Source organism: Camelina sativa, chromosome 10 (assembly GCF_030686135.1).
Source record: "Camelina sativa cultivar CO46 ecotype springtype chromosome 10, ASM3068613v1".
Taxonomy (NCBI): domain Eukaryota; kingdom Viridiplantae; phylum Streptophyta; class Magnoliopsida; order Brassicales; family Brassicaceae; genus Camelina; species Camelina sativa.
The window spans coordinates 10319246-10340690 of record NC_141889.1 but is presented as its reverse complement, the minus strand read 5'-3'; the positions used below and the strand labels follow the sequence as shown (position 1 = coordinate 10340690).

At 36.0% G+C, this 21445-nt stretch overlaps 3 protein-coding genes, 1 long non-coding RNA gene and 1 pseudogene across 6 annotated transcripts; 3 read left to right on the top strand and 2 right to left on the bottom strand.

Annotated features, from left to right (window-relative positions):
* The first annotated feature begins 130 nt into the window (after window positions 1-130).
* LOC147935963 (pollen-specific protein-like At4g18596) lies at window positions 131-970 on the top strand. Its single transcript, XM_087470190.1, has 2 exons — window positions 131-405; window positions 495-970. The coding sequence occupies exons 1-2, from the start codon at window positions 234-236 to the stop codon at window positions 839-841; spliced, it is 519 nt and encodes a 172-aa protein (XP_087326316.1). The 5' UTR covers window positions 131-233; the 3' UTR covers window positions 842-970.
* On the bottom strand, window positions 894-8860 carry LOC104718454 (scar-like domain-containing protein WAVE 5). 3 transcript variants are annotated; one of them, XM_087470187.1, is made up of 8 exons: window positions 8733-8860; window positions 8441-8631; window positions 7665-7828; window positions 7351-7474; window positions 7124-7256; window positions 6896-6963; window positions 1279-6804; window positions 894-1163 (listed from the first exon to the last, which is right to left on the bottom strand). In XM_087470187.1, exons 2-8 carry the CDS (start codon window positions 8599-8601, stop codon window positions 1130-1132), a joined length of 6210 nt encoding a protein of 2069 aa, XP_087326313.1. In that variant the 5' UTR covers window positions 8602-8631; window positions 8733-8860; the 3' UTR covers window positions 894-1129. The 3 variants fall into 3 exon arrangements, with proteins under 3 accessions (XP_087326313.1, XP_087326314.1, XP_087326315.1); XM_087470188.1 differs by having other exon boundaries at window positions 8441-8624; window positions 8733-8843; XM_087470189.1 differs by having other exon boundaries at window positions 7665-7848; window positions 8733-8830.
* Window positions 8861-11848: 2988 nt separating this feature from the next.
* LOC104718453 (protein LIGHT-DEPENDENT SHORT HYPOCOTYLS 9) lies at window positions 11849-12755 on the top strand. The gene has a single exon (XM_010436207.3). The coding sequence runs from the start codon at window positions 11997-11999 to the stop codon at window positions 12570-12572; it is 576 nt and encodes a 191-aa protein (XP_010434509.1). The 5' UTR covers window positions 11849-11996; the 3' UTR covers window positions 12573-12755.
* A 4901-nt stretch (window positions 12756-17656) lies between these two features.
* On the bottom strand, window positions 17657-18399 carry LOC109126969 (uncharacterized). Its single transcript, XR_002033678.2, has 4 exons — window positions 18237-18399; window positions 18092-18136; window positions 17967-18018; window positions 17657-17797 (listed from the first exon to the last, which is right to left on the bottom strand). It is a non-coding gene; the product is annotated as an uncharacterized LOC109126969 (long non-coding RNA).
* Window positions 18400-19784: 1385 nt separating this feature from the next.
* Window positions 19785-20513, top strand: LOC104718452 (abscisic acid receptor PYL13 pseudogene; annotated as a pseudogene).
* The last annotated feature ends 932 nt before the right edge of the window (window positions 20514-21445 follow it).

Here is a 21445-nt window from a genome sequence, read left to right as displayed (position 1 = left end):
AAAGGTTACACACATGGAAATTAGAGAACTCAGTATTTAATTTAATTTACCATTGAACGATTGGTTTCTAATTAGCTAAAAATAACAACTGGTTTTTCTTTGTATAAAACCGAACTTTGTGGCTCTTGTGAATTAGTTGTCCTCTTCTCTAACAACATCTCAAGAAAGAAAACGATTACAAAAGAGAAGAGGTATCAAAAAAAGACCAGAATCTTTAAACATTTTCAAACAAAATGGCATCCAAAGCCATCTTCTTCTTCTTTGTCTCCGCCGTGTGCCTGTCCTCCCTAGCCGGCGTGGCCATCGCTGACGCCGATGACTTTGACCGTTTCCAGATTCAGGGATCGGTTTACTGTGACACATGCCGTGTTCAATTCGTTACCCGTCTCAGCAAATTCCTTGAAGGTAACATTTCCATACACATCTATCTACACATATCGTTTATATCATTAGTTTTATGGTTATTATAATTTCTACATTTGTGATTTGTTTAGGAGCGAAAGTGAAGCTAGAGTGCAGGAGCAGAGTAAACGGAACAGTGACGTTGACAAAAGAAGCCGTAACAGACAAGTCAGGGAGCTACAAAATGGAAGTGACCGGTGACCACGAGGAGGAAGTTTGCGAGCTCGTGCTCGTTGAATCACCAAACAGTGAATGCAGTGACGTTAGCAAAGAGGCTTACCTACGTAACGCCGCTAAGATCAGCCTGACCGCAAATGACGGAATCGTCTCTCACGAGACACGTATCGTTAACCCTCTCGGTTTCATGGTTAAGACTCCCTCAGCTGAATGTCCCGCTGCTTTCAAGGAGATCGGAATCGTCCCTGACGTTACTTTCTAAATATGATGGCGACTTCAAGATCGTCGTCATGTAATGTATTGTTTGTTTTCACTTATAACCCAAACAAAAGAATGTAATTTGATAAAATACAAAAAAATGCGGTAATTAAATAATTTATTATCTTTTTTTTTTCTAGAGCGTCAAATTAAATATTTCTGATTTATAAAAAGATTTGTTTTTTTTACATGAAATCAGACAATTGAAATGGCAAGAGGAATTTACAAGTACAACAAAGATTCAATTGTTAGATTCATTTCATTTTAAGTTCATCAAGACACTATCACCGATTTATCTTTCACCACCGTCATCTGTAGCTAACAGCCTAATTAACAGTGAAGAATTTGTTCGTTAGTCTCATGAGGCCAATGATCTAAGAGTCTACGACTAACGCAGATGATTTAAGGGAACGAAAGGAGAGTGAGTTTTGCTATATGTACCCGGGAGATTGATCTTGCGTATTCTTCAGAACTGTGTCTGCTTCATTACTGGGACTGTTTTTTGGTTGATTTGGTGGCCAATCACGGATGATCTCTAAGACAGATGGTTTGTATTCTGGCACTTGTTCTTGCTCTAGTCTTGAAGATGTGGATTGATGGTCTACGGCGTCGTAACATGGAAGATCCAGAAACGAACCAGAGAAAGAACCCATATCACCATGCCTACTTTTCTCTCCAACTTGCTTCAAGCTTAAATCAGATTTTCTAGGACTTTCATCAGATTCCCACAGCTCAGAATCCGACAAACAATTGTCTGAAACACATGGAGATGACTGGCAAAAGGTATCACTGTTGTCGTCATCATCAGAGTTGCTAGCCTCTGGAACTAACTGAAACGAAGGGAACATATCCGCATTTTCCCCATTGTACTGAGGTTGGCTTGGGATTCTCAGTTTCAATTTGGGAACTGGAGAGGCGTCTTTTGGGTTGAATGATATTTTCATATGTTCAACCAGAGGTGATGAAGTAGGCGAGCCAAAGAGAGATGATTCATAATCCAGTTGCTCCTCAAAGCTTGAGTCACCACGAGTTTGTTGAGACTTGTCTTCAGCTGCTATTCCGGTATTATAGCTACTACTAGGTACGGATTCAAATTTGCAAATCGAAGAAGAGTTTCCACGAAACCCAGCCATGAGTAGTCTATGACTTAAGCCAAAGACTCTAAATGAGGTTCCAGTGCTCTGTAGGTGAGAGGGACTCAACATGTTGCTATGTTGTTGAGATGAAGGATCTGAAACAACTAATGGAAGTGAGCTGTTCTCAGTATTCTCAACTGATCGGCTTGCTGATCCCTGCTTCCTTGTAGAAAGAACATTAGCTTTGTTGATCTCGTTCTGTAAATGTTCACTTACCGAATTAGGCTCAGCAAAAACTGGAGGTTTCAATGGCGCAAGTCCAAGGAGTCCACCATTGCTCCATATACTCACTGATTCAACATTTGTACCATTTGAAAGAGATTCCCGAGTACTCAAGGGAATTGTTCTATCGGCAGATTCTGATTCCACGAAACCACTCTTCTGATTCATAGAAACATCAGATGCTGGGTAGGATTCATCATACGCTTCACCTTCTTTTACCAAGTTGTTTTGAGCAGGAAGATCTGTTACCAAAGATGGTGCGGCAACATGCATTTCTGGTTCTTTCAAAGAAGGATAAGTGGAATCCGGAACTTCTGGTGAGAACTTTTGGTCGAAAATAGCTTCTGCAAATAGTAGAAGTGCGGCATCGTCCAAAAATACCTTTTGGTCAGGAATACCTTCCGCCAAAGCTAGATATGTAGCAACAGGTTCTTTTGGCAGACTATCGCCGTCGGGAACATGTAATTCAGGGAAGGTTTTGTTGTGTGGACCAGTTTCTGTTGTGGAGCCAGGAGCTTCTGCGTCTGGGATCTTTTCATGAAAACCAGCTTCGGCCAAGGAACTATCTATGGTAAAAGGTTTTTCAGGGAAGACTTTGTTGTGTGGACCAGTTTCTATCATGGAAACAGGAGCTTCTGAGCCTGAGATATTTTCATCAAAAACAGATTCTGCAGAAGTTGGACATGAAGCACCAGGTTCTTCTAGAGAGAACTTTTCATTGGGTACGGCTTCTGCCAAAGACGGATATGAAGGCAAGGGTTCTTCTGGCAAGTTATTCTCCTTGGAAACAGTTTCTGCCAACGACTGATATATGAGGCCAGGTTCGTCTGGAAAACTCCTTTTGTTGGGAACGGCTAATTCCAAAAACGGATTTGTGCTAACAAGTTCTTCATGTGAGATTTTCTCGTTCGGAACAGATTCTTCCAAAGATGGATATGTGGAACCAGGACCTACTAGTGACGAGATCTTTTCATCACCAACAGCTTTAGAAAATGATGGGTGTGTGGCATCATCAAGTTCTTCTTCTTGCAAGATCTTTTCTTCCTGCGATTCTTCCAGAGAAGGATACACTTCCAAAGATTCTTCTGGAAAGATTGTTTCGATAGGCGCGGCTTTTGTCAAAGGCAGACATGTGGTGACAGATTCTTCTGACAAAATCCTTTCATCAGGAACAGCAACTGCCAGAAACGGATTTGTGTTAACAAGTTCTTCGTGTAAGGTTTTCTCGTGCGGAACAGATTCTTCCAAACATGGGTATGTGAAATCAGGACCTTCTACTTCTAGTGGCGAGATCTTTTCATTACCAACAGCTTCAGAAAAAGATGGATGTGCGGCATCATCGAATTCTTCTTCTTGCAAGATCTTTTCTTTATGCGATTCTTCCAAAGAAAGAGACACTTCCGAAGATTCTTCTGGAAGGATTATTTCGATAGCCGCAGCTTTTGCCAAAGGCAGACATGTGGTGATAGGTTCGTCTGGAGAAATCCTTTCACCAGGAACAGCTTTTGCCAAAAACGGATCTATGCCATATAATTCTTCAACTAAGCATTGCATTTGTGGAAAAGCTTCTGCGACAGACAAATTTGTTGAATCAAGAACTTCTGGTGCGATGTTTTCATCATTTTCAGTTTTGGCACAACATGGGTGTTTGGTATCATCAGGTTTTTCTTGTGAGGCCTTATTTTTAGGCAATTCTTCCAAAGAAGCATACACTTCTAACGGTTCTTCTGGCAAGACTTCTTCGATAGGCACCACTTTTGTTAGAGACATACATGTGGTTACTGGTTCCTCTGGCAAAACCCTCTTATCAAGAATCGCTTCTGTAAAACATGGATCTCTGCCAACACATTCTTCAACTGAGATTTGCTCTTGTGGAACAGCTTCTGCCACAAGAAAATTTGTGGAATCAAGAGGTTTTGGTAAGATTTGTTCATCACTAACAGCTTCAAAAAGAGATGGATTTGTGGCATCATCAGCTTCTTTATGCAAAATCTTTTCTTCAGTAAATTCTGCCAGTGAAGGATACGTTTCCAAAGGTTTTTCTGGCAAGATTCCTTTAATTTCCGCAGCTTTTGCCAAAGAGAGATATGGGGTGACAGGTTCTTCTGGCAATAACCTTTCATCAGGAATAGTCTCTGTCAAACACGGATTTATGCCCACAAATTCTTCAAGCGAGATTTGCTCTTGTGGAAGAGCTTCTTCTAGGGACAAATTTGTGGAATCAGAAACTTCTGATGAAATTTCTTCATCACGAACAGCTTCAGACGGATGTGTGGCATCATTAGTTTCCGCATGCAAAATCTTTTCTTTAGACAATTCTACCAAGGAAGGATATGTTTCCAAAGGTTTTTCTGGCAAGACTCCTTCAATTGCTGCCGCTTTTGTCAAAGAGAGACATGTGGTTACATGTTCACCTTGCAAAAAACTTTCATCAGGAGTAGCTTCTGCCAAACACGGATTTCTGCCAACAAATTCATCAAGTGAGATTTGCTCTTGTGGAACAGCTTCTTCCAATGACAAATTTGTGGAATTAGAAACTTCTGATGAGATATCTTCATCACTAACAGCTTCAGATGGATCAGTATTATCATAAGTTTCCTCATGCGAAATCTTTTCTTCAGGCAAATCTTCCAAAGAAGGATATGTTTCCAAAAGCTCTTCTGCCAAGACCTTTTCAATAGCCACGGATTTTGTCAGATGTGTGGTGACAGGTTCTTCTGGCGAGAACCTTTCATCAGGAATAGCTTCTGCCAAATACGGATTTACGCCAAAAAATTCTTCATGTGAGATTTGCTCTTGTGGAATAGCTTCGGCCACAGACAAATTTGGGGAAGTAAGAACTTCTGATGATGGATTTGCTTCTGGACCAGCTTTGGCACACGATGGATGTGTAGAACCAACAAATGTTTCTTGCAAGACCTTTTCTTTATGCAGTTCTGCCAAATAAAGATCCTCTTCCAACAGTTCTTCTCTGGTGGCAGGTTCTTCTACTTCTTCTGTCAAGAACCTTTCATCTGGAACAGATTTTACCATACACGGATTTATGCCCACAGATTCTTCAAGTAAGATTTTTTTTTGTGAATCAGCTTCTGGCACAGACAGATTTTTCGAATCAATAACTTCTGGTGAAATGCTATTTTCTTGAATAGCTTTGGGAAAAGATGGATGAACTGCGTCAGGTTCTCTTGACGGGGTCATATTGTCAGACACAGATTCTGCCACAGACAGAGTTTTGGGAAGAGATTTCACAGGCAAGTTCTTTTCTTGGGGGAAAATTCCCGGTACATCTCGAACTGTCCTCGGCAAATCCTCACTCGAAAGCTCCATCCTTTCTGCAAAAGACGTAAATTTGGCAACAGACTCTCCTGGTGAGATCTTTTCATGGCTAACAGCTTCTGCGAGTGATGGATAGTTCGCCAAATGTTCTTCTGGCAGTATCTTTTCAGCAGGAATAGCGTCTTTCCGTGACTGACATAAGGATGTCGGATCTTCAGATGAAAACTTCTCATTAGCAGAGTCTCCTGCCAAAACCGGATGTGCAGCAACAGGTTCTTCTCGCAAAACTGCTATATTCCGAAAGGCTCCTTCAGCCAATAATGAAGGGCACTTGGAAAAAAATTCCCAAGGCTTTTCAAAAGTCTCATCATGAGACAGAATTTTCCCACACACTGGATCTGAAAGGCGACAGGAAACATTAGCATCATTAGGAAGGCAGGAACCTGAACAAGATTCATCTAGAGGGTTGTCATGGTGTAGATCATGTGCCATTTGTTCATATGGTATATCTTCTTCTGATCCATCATTGTTGTCACTGTTAGCATCTTCCGAACAATAAGTACTAACATCCCCAAAATAATGCTCCAGTTTTGGTTTTGGTACTCCATCAAGATCACTCTCCGATTCCGATTCAATTGTATTACGTGCATCCACAAACTCATCTACTTCACTTCCTTGTTCACTCTTATCTTCTTCTTCGCTCTCAATTACTAGTATTCCATCAATATTGTTGGCCTGACTCTTACTCTGTTTTTCTCGCACAATATCTACCTCATCAAACAAAATATGCGTCCTATCAAAGTCCCTTTGATTTTGCTTAACCCTGTCTGGTGTCTCTGGACCAAATTTTGACTCATGTATCTCTGACACTTCTTCAACTTTGCTGCTTTTCTCTTCAATTGGTTCAAATGTTTCTTTTTTCTTATCACGAACAACAGAGGCACAAGGCCCATGTAGGTCTTCTGAAGGGTTATATAGGATATTATCATCTACAACAACAATGCAGCCTTCAGGAACCACTGAACATATTCCATCAGCAGGTTGTAAGGACCCAGACAGATGACCCTCTACTAGCTTCACTTCAGGCTCATTAACAGGACTTTGATTGATGACATACTCGATATAACCTGAACCAGTTATAGAATCACGAGCTTTTGATGACTCTTGGAAATCTAATTGTACTTGTGCTTCACTTTGTTCTTGCGCATCTTGCAGTTGAGATTGGTCTATAATATCAGATAAATCCTGCATATTAGAGCTACGTGGCATGTCAACTGTGGAAGTACTCTGAGATGTTGTCTGTCTGTCATCAGTAAGAGAACTGAGATGAGCCCTGCACAAAAGTTCAGGTTAGCAAATGTAATTGTCAAGAGCATATTTAGAACATGAATTGACGAGAATTACTAAGTTTTCAAATCACCCACCCATTAGTTTCATCAGATGTAGACACTGCATTTGATCTGCAAATGTTTCTTTGTGGTAACCTCTTTTTCTGTCATTTCAGACAAGCAGAAATCAGCTACAAAATCATATTTTCTTCAAGTCACAAAGGTTCTTATACAAGTGGTATGGTACAAGGTACAGTTGTAAGAATTTGGAAAGAGTTCATAAACAGAAAATAAACTCTTAGAATGGTTCATAGTATTACAAACCTTTCTCTTGCGGTGAGCCTGATCTCTCTGGACCTTGATATCATCTGCTTTATTGGGGTTGCCTAATTCCTTTCTAAAGAATGTTGGGTCAGAGTATTTCCTCAGACACGATCCAGGACCACCTATAGCAAATCTGCAAGAGGGAAGAAAATAAGCCACTTCAGAATAAAGATCCAATGCATTATTTTCTATATTAGGATTTATCAAACTAAAAGCCTGTCCCTTACCTGTCAAGCAGATGCAAAGGAGGAGGATCTCTGCATTGTTCATAACTTTCCATAACACAAAGTGGCAAATCGCTCTGCACAAAATGACTATGTCCATTCCTTATACGAGGATGCCACTCAGAGCCTACAGGAGAAACAAAAACTCTTAAAAATATATCATGCAAATTTGGAGGAAATGTGATCATAAAATCTTCCATCCCTCAAAACAAGTGAGGTGCAGGATAAGAAAGCAAGAGTGATACAGGAAAAAAAAAGATAAAAAGCATAGAGAACCTTCAAAACAGAAACTCAAAAATAAGACCAGAGGACTATACCTGCTGTGTATGCAAAATGAATGTGGCTTGTCTGTGAGAGCACAGCCTTTTCAAGAGGTGACAGCGCAGACTCTATCCGCCTAACACGGCTTGTCAATTTCTGACACCTAGACGCTGTAACAGTCACTTCTTCTTGTATGCCATTAAATACTTCTGCGGAAAATCTACATGTAAGAAATGCCACCTGGTTAAAGAACTCTCTATCAGTTTACATTCGCTCTGAGCAAATTTATCTTTTATTCGATGCAAAAGAGTTATAAAAGAAAGGATTTTGACTACGGGAGAATTTACATCTTCTTGCAAAACGCACTATGCAAAACTTTCACTAATCTCCTCGTGTATAGACAACAACAACAACGACAGGAAAGAAAAAAACTCATAATCCATGGTTCCCATTAAGAAACTTAACTTTCTCATCATCAATAGATAAGATGTTTACATAAATTAGCAATCTTTACTTCATTTCAACTGTCCTAAACTCAAGTTAACCCTGTTGAGGTTTCACCAGGATATTCATTAATCAATTACTCAAGAGTCAATTAATCAGTTACTATTTCCACGAACTGAGCTTTAAAATCAAAACTATTGCAAAAAGCCCTAAACCCCCTAACGGAAATCAAAATATAGAAATGTTTACTCAAACCCTTAATACTCGAACTGAAGATAAAATTGATGAGCTAATACTAATCCTAATCACAAGAAACATGCTTCGAAACCTACAAAATCCCCGAATTCAAAAATCTTATAAGGGTAATGCAACAGTAGGAGAAACTCACTCGGCGAGATCGCCTAACTGACGAAGTATGCCGATGAGACCAGCAACTTCAACAGCGCCGAGAATCGCCTTGGGTTCCTCATCTTCCACGGCGGCGCTACGATTAAGCTCCGGCCCACCTAAGCTTAGCTCGTTCCGTATCTTGAACCTCACCAACGGCATTGTCTCTCTCTCTCTCTCTCAAACTGAGAGCTTTAATATTAATAATAAGTTAATAAATAAAAGCTGTGAGCATTATAGATTTTGATGAATCAATCTGACTTCCTTCTTCTTTATTAAATTTGAAACCTTACCTAATTAATAAAAGCTTCTGTATGAATCATCATAATTAGAGAGAAGTCTTAAAGTTTTGATTCTTATATGCTCATATCATTTGTGATTCAGCTTTTCCAGATAATTTTGTCACTTTCTTCTTTTGTTTAAACCCCCTTTACGTCCCGAACTATATGGGCCTTATATAACATCATGTATATGGGCCTTTATTGGGTTTATAGTTACCAGGCTGATTTTTTTAGATATAATATTGCTGGGCATTTTACACTTTACAAAGAAGCAAAATAAAATTGGTTATTTTACAAATAAAATATTATTATAACAAAATAATTCAGAAATCTTTTAAGTTTTGAATTATTAACTTTGCCTTTTATAACCAGGAGATTTCGGACTATAGTCCGAATTGTTATTAAAAAAAAATTACGGGACGTTGGAGATTCTTGTCATGTAAATATCCATAGTGGTAAACTACAATAAAATTTGTGGTACAAAGACTAGAGCTATGGTCCGTCTATGTCCATGATTTGAAGACCGAGCCAAGACTTATATAGTAGCATTTTTGGGGGATACTAGTTGGTATTTATTTAGTAAGAACAAAATCTTTTACATATATTAAACAGTTTATGGAACAAATAAATTAAAGGTTTCAATGGAACAATTATATTCATTCCAATGGTTTTTTTCTTTCCATTAACTTATTAAAAAAAAAAAAAAAGATGATTAATTATTAGTTACGACTTACGCCATCATTTCGTAACAGCCCAAAGGATAAAAAATGCTGTCTAAAGACATCCTTGTAACTTTTCTTAACAAAAGAAAAGGTATTCTTATTAAGGCCAAAAAAAAAGATCACAGTAGTATACGAAATAATACCATATAGATATGATCCCAGGTGAAAATAAACAGATGGACCCAAGTCCCACGTGAATTTTTAACATATTCCTATATATCTTTAATTTTTTGTTTTTGGTATCGAGTGGATTTCTATTGATGTAGCGGACAAAAGTATATCGAAAGATATATTGCCCCACACAAGATCTTCTCTTACAAAATCTTGTCTCAAAATGCTATTTTTTTTTTACTTAGGGTTTTATTTATCTCGTCTGATTCCTGTAGTTCTCCGGTCATCGGAATCTAGATTTTACCCGCTGTTGTATATTTTTATTCCCGACAAAGGGTACTAAATGTGTCAATGTGTGTATCAAATAATATGCTTGTCTTTAATTATTATGTTTTCTCTTTTATTTCACTATAATTTTCATGCTTTTTAGGTGTTTCTGTCTTCGAACTTATTCCTTGAACTAGTACTTCTCTTGTCCATAAGCAACCACATTTATACACATAAGACATTATAGTAGGGTTTCTTTTTTTGTCAACAGCACATATTAGTAGTTAATTTTTCTTTGTGAACACGCATTGATCACAAAAACACGTACGCATATTATACTATAATACATGTACCTTGAGGACTATAAAGCAATATCTAAAGAAAAGAGCTTGGATTGTTTTGTCCTTTTTTTGCTTTATAACATTCATTCATAGGTAAGATAATGGAAGCCAATATATTATGCGTCCTCCACTTTCAGACACATTTATGCTTAAGCAATCACTCATTGTATAGTAAGAGTTATGTTATTATACGAATTCCATGTATATACAAACTACAAAGTAACTCCCTATATATGATTATGGTGTCAGTATTTCTCTTATTTCACGTTTATTAAAAGCACTTTTATAGAAATCATCACAAATTGGAATATCGTTGTTTTCTTCAAAGAAAGAAATTAATTAGTAGGTGTAATACTCACTAATCTATTGTTAATGGCTATTGCTACGAGTAGGATGATGACGGTCATCATCATTCATCAACGTTAGTATTGTAATAATTATTATAATTATGCTATTATAAATTTCTTATGTATAAAGTTATAGATATAATAGGCTACATAATTCAACAATAGCCACTAAATTAAGCAAGTTGGAGAAATTAATTAATAAATCATTATTAAAACTTATAATGATTGATTTGGTTGCTAGTCGTACAATGGATAGCTTAAACTAATATTTCCCAAGGCATTTTAAAAAGGAAGAGTATATCATAACAGTGTGTAAATTAAATAGCCACATCAGTGACCAAAAACATTAATTAACAACCAAATAAAATAACAAATTTTGATATTTTAGAATAAAATTTTATAAAAGGAACAAGAGCACCTTCTGCACGGGTCCCATCCATTGAAATATATTCTCTCTTTTTGCTCTATATAATAATAATCTGTACTAATTTGTAGTATATATTATTACAAAGTCGATATTTGAATTTTTTTCTGTACGTTGATAAACTATTTTTTCTTGGATGATGACAAAAAAAGTCATAGAAAGTAACGTGTGAACATAAACATTAACAAAATACAAACATAATATATAATCCAATATATAAAATCGGATGTAATCCACGCTTAGTGGCATAATAGAAAAAAAAAAAGGATATAAATCTCATTGAAATAGATCTTCTTCTATTGTCAAACTATATAGATTGGTCATTTACATATATAATAGTTTGTTGTCTGTAAAAATAATATTAATAGAGCTTTCACATCATCTCAAAAATGACTTAAGATCAAAATCATTTATTTTTAAATACGTCTTGTTACTGAAAAAAAAAACAACAAAAACGTCTCGTTTTATAACGACTGATATTTTAAAGTTTAGTAAAATAGATGGGCATCAAGATCACTATTTAATATATTATTTAGATTTGCATGATATTTATATATAGTTATCATTATTTAGTTATTATATTTATAACCTATATAGTTACGAGAATAACTCAATAATTGATATATATATATATAATTTTAATTATATTTTGGCTAATTTGATTTTAATTGTGTTGCCATATATAATTGGTTAGGAAAAGTACGTGGAAAACTAAATACTAGTTAAAAAAAAAAGGTGAATTCTTCACTTAAAAATGATAGCATATCAGCATAGTTTTTTTTTTTTTAAAAAACAAATAAAATAAGGATTTTGATATTCGCATGAAATGATAGGAATTCATTGTAACTTATAACAGTAACGTATATATATACATAGTAATCATTTTTTCGTGAATAATTTCTCCTCGTTCCATTATTTCTCAGTATCTATCTCTCTCTCTCTTTATTTTCCCTTACTTTATTGTTGCTTTTAAACCTTCTTCAATTTGCTCTCAACCCAAAAATATAATACTCCCAAACAAACACCATACAAAAAAAAAAATAATAATCAGAATTCCCCTAATAATGTCTTCGGATAATCACACACCGACGAAAGATCCACCGGATCATCCATCTGCTTCCTCCAACCACCACAAGCAACCGCTTCAACCTCAACCGCAGCAACCCCTCAGCCGCTACGAATCTCAGAAACGCCGAGATTGGAACACGTTCATCCAATACCTAAAATCGCAGAATCCACCGTTGATGATGTCTCAGTTCGACTACACGCACGTGCTAAGTTTCCTAAGGTACTTAGATCAGTTTGGTAAGACCAAAGTACATCATCAAGCTTGTGTCTTCTTCGGACAACCCGATCCACCAGGACCTTGCACGTGTCCTCTCAAACAAGCTTGGGGAAGCCTAGATGCTTTGATCGGAAGGTTAAGAGCTGCTTACGAGGAACACGGTGGCGGGTCACCTGATACTAACCCGTTTGCAAACGGGTCGATCCGGGTTCACTTGAGGGAAGTGAGAGAGTCTCAAGCCAAGGCCCGTGGGATTCCGTACAGGAAGAAGAAGAGGAGAAAGATTAAAAACGACGTCGTTGTTGTCAAGAAGGATGTTGCAAACTCTTCAACTTCTAAACAGTCGTCCACTTGATAATTATTATCATATAAAACAATTTCCAATATAGGTAATCAATTTTAAAATTCTCTTTTTAAGACAAATTTAAAGTTTCAATTCGTAGCATGATCTCTTTTTAAAAAATTGAAATTATTCTCTCTGGATATCTATAGACCACAAAACTCAATATCGGATTAATAATAGTGATTGATTCCATCATATTTTCCTGATAATTTTCTATTGTTATTTTTCCTAATGCGTGTGTGTGTATATTTATATACTAATTTGGTACTCAAAATCACCAAAGATTAAGGGAGAATATATCTTTAAAATGTAGTTTTTAGTTTGTCATTAGCAGCTATTAGAGTATGTGCCAACTGTGAATGTATTTAAATGACATAACATTTCTGTACGTTGCATGCCTCATGATGTATTAACATGTATACAATGGTAGTATACCGTAGTAGTCTGGTACACATGTTGGAATTTACAAGTAGGTAAATAATATTTATTGTATTACATGTATATAATTAAGTATTACTTTTATGTACATATATATATATATATATATATATATATGTGTGTGTGTGTGTGTGCACACGTATAGAAAATTTGTAGCTATATTACAAGGTCTAGAGCCCGATTATTCAAAGAAAAGGAACCAGTTGAACCAGCATTACCAAATCATGATTTATGTAGCAAACCGATCGAACTTAGATCGAACGGGCAATATAAATATTAATCAGTTACGTTGTTGGGAGTAGCAAATAAACCTGTCTTCAGTAATCACAAGATTAAGAAGTTAAAACGATCGAGTCGGTACGGTATAGAAAGTGTTTTCAGAAACCCTAGATCCCGGAGAAGACTAGCTATATGTACGAACTTTAGTTATACTTATACGGTTATACCTAAAGTTAATGTATATATATATATATATGTATCTGTGTGTTTGTAGCTAGCTATAAATTAGCCATAGACCATAGTATTTAATAATAATGGCCTGGAGTCATGAGTTCAAGGATAAGATTTTTTTAATATGATTCCATAGTGCCATGTTTCTTTACGAATTAGTATGTTATTCATGGGTTTGGAAGTATTGGTTTGTTATACAAAACGCAAGTTTAAATCTATCATACTTGTAGTTGATCGATTAGTTACAAACCGGAAGTTTTAATTTATCATACTTGTAGAGTTGTTATCAACTCGGCTTTACTTGCGCCCGTATACTTCTAACTAATTTTCTTTGAATGTAAAATTTATCGATCATCATTAAACAAAAAAACTTACTTATAGAGACGAACAAAAACTTGAAGTGGAAAATAGTAGTAAGAAAAGTTGGCGTATAACCTTTTATGTTGGACCATCGATCGATCGGATAGGTAGTGTGAAACTCCATTTGTTACAGCAATTCTTCCATTACTTCCGAACTTTTTTCCTTCTTAAGTTCTTAGTAACAAAGAAAGTTGATACGGTTGCGAAATGAGTTAGCAATGATGCTGATAAGATGGTTGGGAAGGTGACGAATTGTTGTGTCGCCTCCCATTCTTCTCCCTACTCCCTCCATGCATAGTATAATCTGAACTCGAAAACCAATTGGATCAAACATAAAAATAGCCTCTACTCTCTAGGATAGGAAAGGTATGAGTGGAGAACTGGTTCACCGTATCATACCATTTAGGAGTGATACTTGCTCCAAGAAGACAACCATACATCTGCTACCAGGTGATATATGCGAAGGCAGGGGCGAAGACAAATTGGCAACTGTTTTTTTCTCTTGCTTAAGGTGTTTTGAGAGATACTATTTTTGATCGCGAGGGTGCAGCTCAAGTGAATCAAATGCTACAATTTCAGGACGTTTTCTTATGTAAATTTGGACTTTAAATCTTAATGTTCATATATGTTCTCGAGAAGGATACCCACCGAAGGATTATAAGAACAGGTGCCCATCTTTTGGTTTCCAAACGTTATCATGAATATCATGGTTTCTAGGAGAAGAAGAATTTGAATATAAAAGTTTATTTAATACATGAATCCAAATATAATTTACTGCTATCCATCCGCAAATCTCATGTTATAGACATTGTTTTTAGTATTACTGTCAATTTAAAATGTATTCCAAACTAAAACTGGGAAAAGATATGAATGAAAAGAAATATAATAATTAACTTTCACAAGTGGATTATAAAAATTAAAATAAACCACAAGGAATCGAGTTTTGCAAAAACAGTATTTTGTTCCGAAATGTAACCTGTGGGGGTGAGCGTCTGAGCGAGCATATATACTGATAGCCACATAACTACATAAGATGGACAATATAATCACTAAATGTTGGGCTTAGACGGGCATATCGGGCCGTCTTTTAAATAGGCAATCAATCGGCTCTGAATTTGTGAAGAAACAGAAAAAAAAAAAAAAAAAAAAAAAAAAAAACCATCCCAGGTCGGCAACAAATTAAAATAAATAGTTTTTTTTTTTTTTATTAAACAAGTGTATGGTTGGTACCACGGTTAGTTACCTCGAGTCGTGGGCCTAACAGACAATATAGACCGAGGCCACATAAGAGTCCAGCCCAATAAGCTCAGTCGGAGAAGTGAAGTAGAGCGTAACGGTGGGCAAGTCTTCAGAGATCGGAAGATTGGTCAAAGATTTCATTTATTATGGAGTGCGAGATCCGCGGGTCGTAATTTGATATGGTATTAAATGTAATGATCCAATATAAATAGAGGGGGGGGGGAAAGATTGTAAAGGGGATCGAAAAACTTCCTGAAAGGCAATAATATTCATTTTTCATTCTCGCAACATTCTGTCTCTAAATTCAGTTCGAATTACTACGGTGATAAGTCCCTTCGTCCAGGAAACACTTCGGGAGGAGAATCTAGTTTTGGTTATCACATGTATGTTTTGCTAAAATTCAAGTGTGTGCTAGAGAGCTTCGTCATCGTACTTAAAACTTATAAATTTAATTAAAAAAATGAATCACTCTAGAAGCTAAGACTCTGCTTGTAAAAATGAGCGACTCTAGGGTTTTGGGTGAGGGCGACCATGACGCGACATCCGTGTGATCTGAGGCATTTTGGAACGTTTCTGTGTGGCGTACGCTGGACAGTCTGGATAGGGTGGCACGAGACTTCTTATGGGGTAGTTCTCCTGAAAAAAGAAAGCAGCATCTTGTGGCCTGGAAACGTGTTTGTTTACCTAAATGGGAAGGAGGGTTAGGTCTCCGAACAGCAAAAAACATGAATAAATCTTTGATTGCTAAGGTAGAATGGCGGGTACTACATGACCAGCATAGTCTCTGGGCGAGAGTTGTCAGAGCTAAATACAAGGTAGGGGATGCTCATGAGTTAGCTTGGACTGTGGCTAAGAGTCATTGGTCGTCAACTTGGCGGAGTGTGGGATAGGGTTGCGAGAAGTAGTGTTCAAAGGTCTTGGCTGGGTCGTTGGAGATGGGAGACATATTAGATTCTGGTCGGATGCTTGGCTTTCTTCTAAGCCGTTGGTGGAGGACACCATTCATGAGTTGCCTATTGGTTTTGAGGATATTACGGCTCGTATATCCCCATATCTCTTAGAAGACAAACTTTTGGAGCTTGCAGCGGTTGTGATTGATAACTTTACAAGCCCGAAGGATAGGTTGTTTTGGACTGCGACTTCTGAGGGTAAGTTTACTGTTCGGTGTGCTTATAGTCTTTTATCTAAGGATGGAGTATGTAAACAGAATATGGGAGGTTTTTATGGCCGCATCTGGGGTTTGATAGTGTCGGAGAGAGTCAAACTGTTTCTTTGGCTGGTGGTTCATCAAATAATTAACCCATGCTTTCCTCGGTGTGAAGACAAAACGAGGCTCGTTTCATCAGAGATATTTGTATAATCTTATCAAGAAAAGAAAATACAGAATTTTGAGTAAACGAAATAAGGAATACAGTACTTTTTGAAAAACAATTGCATGTTATCTGTCTACTCTAAGAAAGCAATTTGCACATTTAAGTGTAAACATCGATCGTATATATACCCTAGGAAACTTCCTAAATATATAGACAAGATTTTATAAAAAAATCGAATTATTGCAATGTATAATACTGTGTACACATAAATAATATTTATGGAATCTTTGACCGCTTCCCGAGCTCCGGAGTGACTTGTCCAACCATTCTCCTTGCGAACTTTCTCTGATAACGTTTAATGGGCCGATCCTGGTTGTGACTACGGTCCATATTCCTGTGGAATTGGGCCACGACCCAATTCCCGAAGTGAATAGTTGCGGTACCAACAAACCATACATCGTAACATCGATCTGCGACCAGGTGATATATGCGAAGGCAGGCGAAGACAAATTGGCAACTGTTTTTTTCTCTTGCTTAGGATGTTTTGAGAGATACTATTTTTGATCGCGAGCCAAACAATAAACAAATATATGGGTACAGCTCAAGTGAATCAAATGCTACAATTCCAGGACGTTTTCTTATGTAAATTTGGACTTTAAATCTTAATGTTCATATATGTTCTCGAGAAGGATACCCACCGAAGGATTATAAGAACAGGTGCCTATCTTTTGGTTTCCAAACATTATCATGAATATCATGGTTTAGAGGAGGAGAAGAAGAATTTGAATATAGAAGTTTATTTAATCATAGATTTAATACATGAATCCAAATATAATTTACTGCTATCCAACCGCAAATCTCATGTTATAGACATTGTTTTAGTATTACTGTCAATTTAATATATATTCCAAACTAAAACTGGGAAAAGATATGAATGAAAAGAAAAATAATAATTAACTTTCACATGTGGATTATCAAAAAATAAAATAAACCACAAGGAATCGAGTTTTGCAGAAACAGTATTTTGTTCGAAAATGTAACCTGCGGGGTGAGCGTCTGAGCAAGCATATCTACCGATGATATATGGGAAAAATGCCAAAAAAAATCTTAAGTTATTTTTATTGGAATGTTTAATACCCAATTATTTTGGATTAGAATAAAAATATATTAAATAATAAAAACATGTCATTTAAAATTCAAAAGAATTAGTATTGTTATTTTCATATCCACGATTTTTCAACAAAATCAAAATTGCAATTTTATTTTCGTTATTTAATTAATTATTAATTTTTTATATAAAAAATTTGGGTTATATATAAATCATATCAAACCAGAAATTAATCCCGGTTATCTTCTTTCCCTCTTCTTCCTCCTCCTCTCTCTAATAATCCTCGTTTTCTCTTTTCTTCCTCCTCTCTCTAATAATCCTCGTTGCTCCTGCTCCTTATACAAAGGTTATGTTAAGAGAGAGATTACTTTTAATAGGAAAAGACCTAAACTATGCCAAATTACACATCATTATGCACAATATGATAAATTAATTATCAATAACATCAATTTCAAAACCCAAATTTTAAAAAGGTGGCGAGAAGAAGAAGAAAATTACAGTTTCTTGAGATGCTCCTTTGATACCGAGAAGCTGGTTAATGCTCGAACCACTACCGGCCGGTGACATTTTCAGTTTTAAAAATCAACGGAAAAAATGATAATTGAAAAACATAAAAATCAAACCTTTATATGTATCTGTCTCCGCCACACGCACAACAAATCTCCATTCTGCGAACAAAGAACAAAATCAGTAAAGAAAAAACCGAAGACATTGTCCAGAAGCATCAATCTAACGGAATGTAAAGTATCCGGTGATCGGAAGACCAACGTCGATGAACGAGAACGCCGACGGAATCGGGATTACGGAGAGAGAACTCCGACTCTGTCGACGGAGGTAACTCTGAATGAATGGATGAAGGAGACGGTGTTGAGAATCGAAGTAGTTATAGAAGCGACGGAGCAGAGAAGAATCGTCTCTGGCCGGAGATAAAAACGAGGATATTAGCGGTTTGATATGGTTAACATATAACCAAAAATTTTAAAAAATTAATAATTAATTAGATAATCAGGATAAAATTAAATTGGAATTTTGATTTTGTTGAAAAATTGTGGGTATGAAAATAATAACACTAATTTTTTAGACTTTAAAAAACACGTTTTTATTATTTGGTGTATTTTTATTTTAGTCCAAAACAATTGAGTATTAAACGAATAAATAAAAATAACTTCGGGTTTTTCTTTGCATTTTTCCCGATGATATACAGATAAGATGGACAATATAATCACTGAACGTTGGGCTTAGACGGGCATATCGGGCATATCGGGCCGTCTTTTAAATAGGCAATCAATCGGCTCTGAATTTGTGAAGAAACAGAAAAAAAAAAAAAAAAAAAACCATCCCAGGTCGGCAACAAATTAAAATAAATAGTTTTTTTTTTTTAAACAAGTGTATGTTTCGCTAAAATTCAAGTGTGTGCTTTACGGTTTAAATGACATCTGTATTTACCTACCTCGTGAGCAAAGCCAAAGACATATCTATATTTAGCTCTCAAAGCATTGCTGCAACAAGATTCCATATTAGACCGATCGACTATATTATCATAATATTTAAAAAATCATATAAATAGTAACGTAACTTATGATAACTTATATAATCTTTGGCCCATATTAGCAATATAAATATAAGCGTGGCAATTAATTTTTATCAGTTGCTACGTAAGATATTTTGTCAAAAGTATTTGTATGTTCACTTTTTTTTTGTTTAATAGTCAAATATCTAAACGAGAGAAAAACCTTGACAGAGGGTTTTGTGAAAACTTAAAAAGAATTATCGACAAGTTGAGTCCATTTAAGGGATGGCAACGTGACCTTAGGTTACCAGTCACCAAGGTCATGGATCTTAAGTAACCCATGCTTTCTTCGGTGTGAAGACAAAACGAGGGTCGTTGCATCAGAGATATTTGTATAATCTTATCAGGAAAAAAAAACAGAATTTTGAGTATCCTAAACAAAATAAGGAGTAAGGTACTTTTTGAAAAACAATTGCATGTTATCATTGTGTCTAAGAAAGCAATTTGTGCATTTAAGTGTAAACATCGATCGTCTGTATACCCTAGGAAACTTCCTAAATATACCGATCGACAAGATTTTATAAAAAAAATCGAATTATTGCAGTGTATAATACTGTGTAGTTTTTATTGTATAATGCTTTTTGTTAGTATATAGTAAGAGGAACCCGAATCGAACTCAAAAGTTTCATTTAACATGCATGACGAATTTGTAGATATAAAAAAAATTAAAACAAAATAAAAAATGTTGTAGTCGGTGTTTGCCTTCATTTATATGTAGTTCGTTCGACACGCTTTAAAACTTAACAAGTCATAAGAAAAAAAACTAAAGTTAGACAAGGAAATATTAGTCGATAGAAGACAAACTCATATAAACAAAAAAAAAGATGGAAAGTTCTAAGCAAAAACAATGTCATTCTAGCGTAGTCGAGACCATTGAAGCACCATTGCCGCTAGTGTGGTCAATACTACGTCAGTTCGACAAACCACAAGCTTACCAACGTTTCGTCAAAAGTTGCACTATGCGCTCCGGCTCCTGCGAAGAAGGGGAAGGAAAATGCTTAGTCCGGCAAGTGACGTTAGTCTCCGGCCTTTCAGCGGGTTTCAGCACGGAGAGGCTCGATGAGCTTGACGATGAGTCTCATGTGATGGTTGTTAGTATCATTGGTGGTAACCATATGCTTGCAAATTTCAGATCGAAGACAACGGTGGATGCTTCGTCGGTGGAGAAGACGGTGGTGGTGGAGAGTTACGTGGTGGATGTGCCGGAAGGAAATAGTGAGGAAGATACGATATATGTTGTTGATAACATCATTAGGTATAACCTTTCATCACTTGCTAAGCTCACAAAGGAGATGATGGGATAAGATAATTAAGCTCTATAACTATAAATCGTTGGATTAGTCTTATTTTTTAGCATTAAAATAAATTGTTTTTATATCGTATCCTTTTTTACGTCTTGTATACATGTTTTTTTCTCTCGTACTATCTTCTGAGAACATCGTGTTAGAAATAAGATGAAGAATAATTCAACAACATTGTTACAATTAGTGGTCTTTAAAATAGATAAATGATAGCAAAAAAAAAAAAACCTTTCTTATTTTAGTGGCGATTCTAAATTTTGAATATGTCGACGTTTTAGTGACCAAATCTAAATCATATACATATGTTGTTGAGAACAAAAAATGACGGCTTCTTTGATTTGTTTCCATTATCGGGGATTGATTAACGGTGTTTGATGTTTGAGTGATATGGCTAATTTAATCTCATGTGTTCTTGCTAAGTTGTTTTTTAGTAGTAGTATAAGTTTTTGTATTTAATGTTATTGGTTATGTCTTCCTAAAATTCCGAGTTAATCGGTTTTTGTGGGCTATGATGTAATGTTAAAGTAGTTTTTTCGGTAAAGTGACACATTGCTGTTTGTAATTGTAGTCTTCTCGTTGTTGTTTTCTTTAGTGTTACATTGTAATTAAAAAATAGGTTGAGCCACTTTTATCCCCAATAAGAAATAGACGATAGATATTTTACAGTAACGAAATGTTTTATTTTAATCTTTCTCGCGGACGGTCGAGAAATGGGCCCTAACAAAATGGGCTAATGAATGGGCCAATTCAAACCTTGAGTGTGTTGGTGGGGGCGGGCAGTGTGCGAGTGGTTGCCACGTGAAAATACTACTTATTCTCCTGTCCCTTTTCTTTCCCCGCAGTTTAAGGGATCTCTGGGTCAACTAAACTAATTTCACTTTCTTTTCTTTTTTTTTGCTTTCTAAAAAAAAAAAAGCAAAGCAGAAAAGAGATGCAGAAATTTTAAATCGATTTTTTCTCTAATGTATTTCACTATTTATCGAGTTCTCCACTATTTTTCATCGGTTGCTTCCACAAATTTAGAATATATAATTAGAGACACTTTTGGAGATTTGTTTGTTAATAAATATTATATTAATATTTAAAAAAGTTAATATTTAGTGCCA

What these genes read in the sequence shown, in the direction of transcription:
- LOC104718454 (XM_087470187.1), bottom strand. Translation starts at nt 8,601, where the DNA reads ATGCCGTTGGTGAGGTTCAAGATACGGAACGAGCTAAGCTTAGGTGGG. An exon ending in CAGTTAGGCGATCTCGCCGA is followed by an intron (nt 7,829 to 8,440) that starts GTGAGTTTCTCC and finishes TCTTACATGTAG; the next exon opens with ATTTTCCGCAGAAGTATTTA. An exon ending in ACATCTGATGAAACTAATGG is followed by an intron (nt 6,805 to 6,895) that starts GTGGGTGATTTG and finishes ACTTTTGTGCAG; the next exon opens with GGCTCATCTCAGTTCTCTTA.
- LOC147935963 (XM_087470190.1), top strand. Translation starts at nt 234, where the DNA reads ATGGCATCCAAAGCCATCTTCTTCTTCTTTGTCTCCGCCGTGTGCCTG. An exon ending in TCTCAGCAAATTCCTTGAAG is followed by an intron (nt 406 to 494) that starts GTAACATTTCCA and finishes TGATTTGTTTAG; the next exon opens with GAGCGAAAGTGAAGCTAGAG.
- LOC104718453 (XM_010436207.3), top strand. Translation starts at nt 11,997, where the DNA reads ATGTCTTCGGATAATCACACACCGACGAAAGATCCACCGGATCATCCA.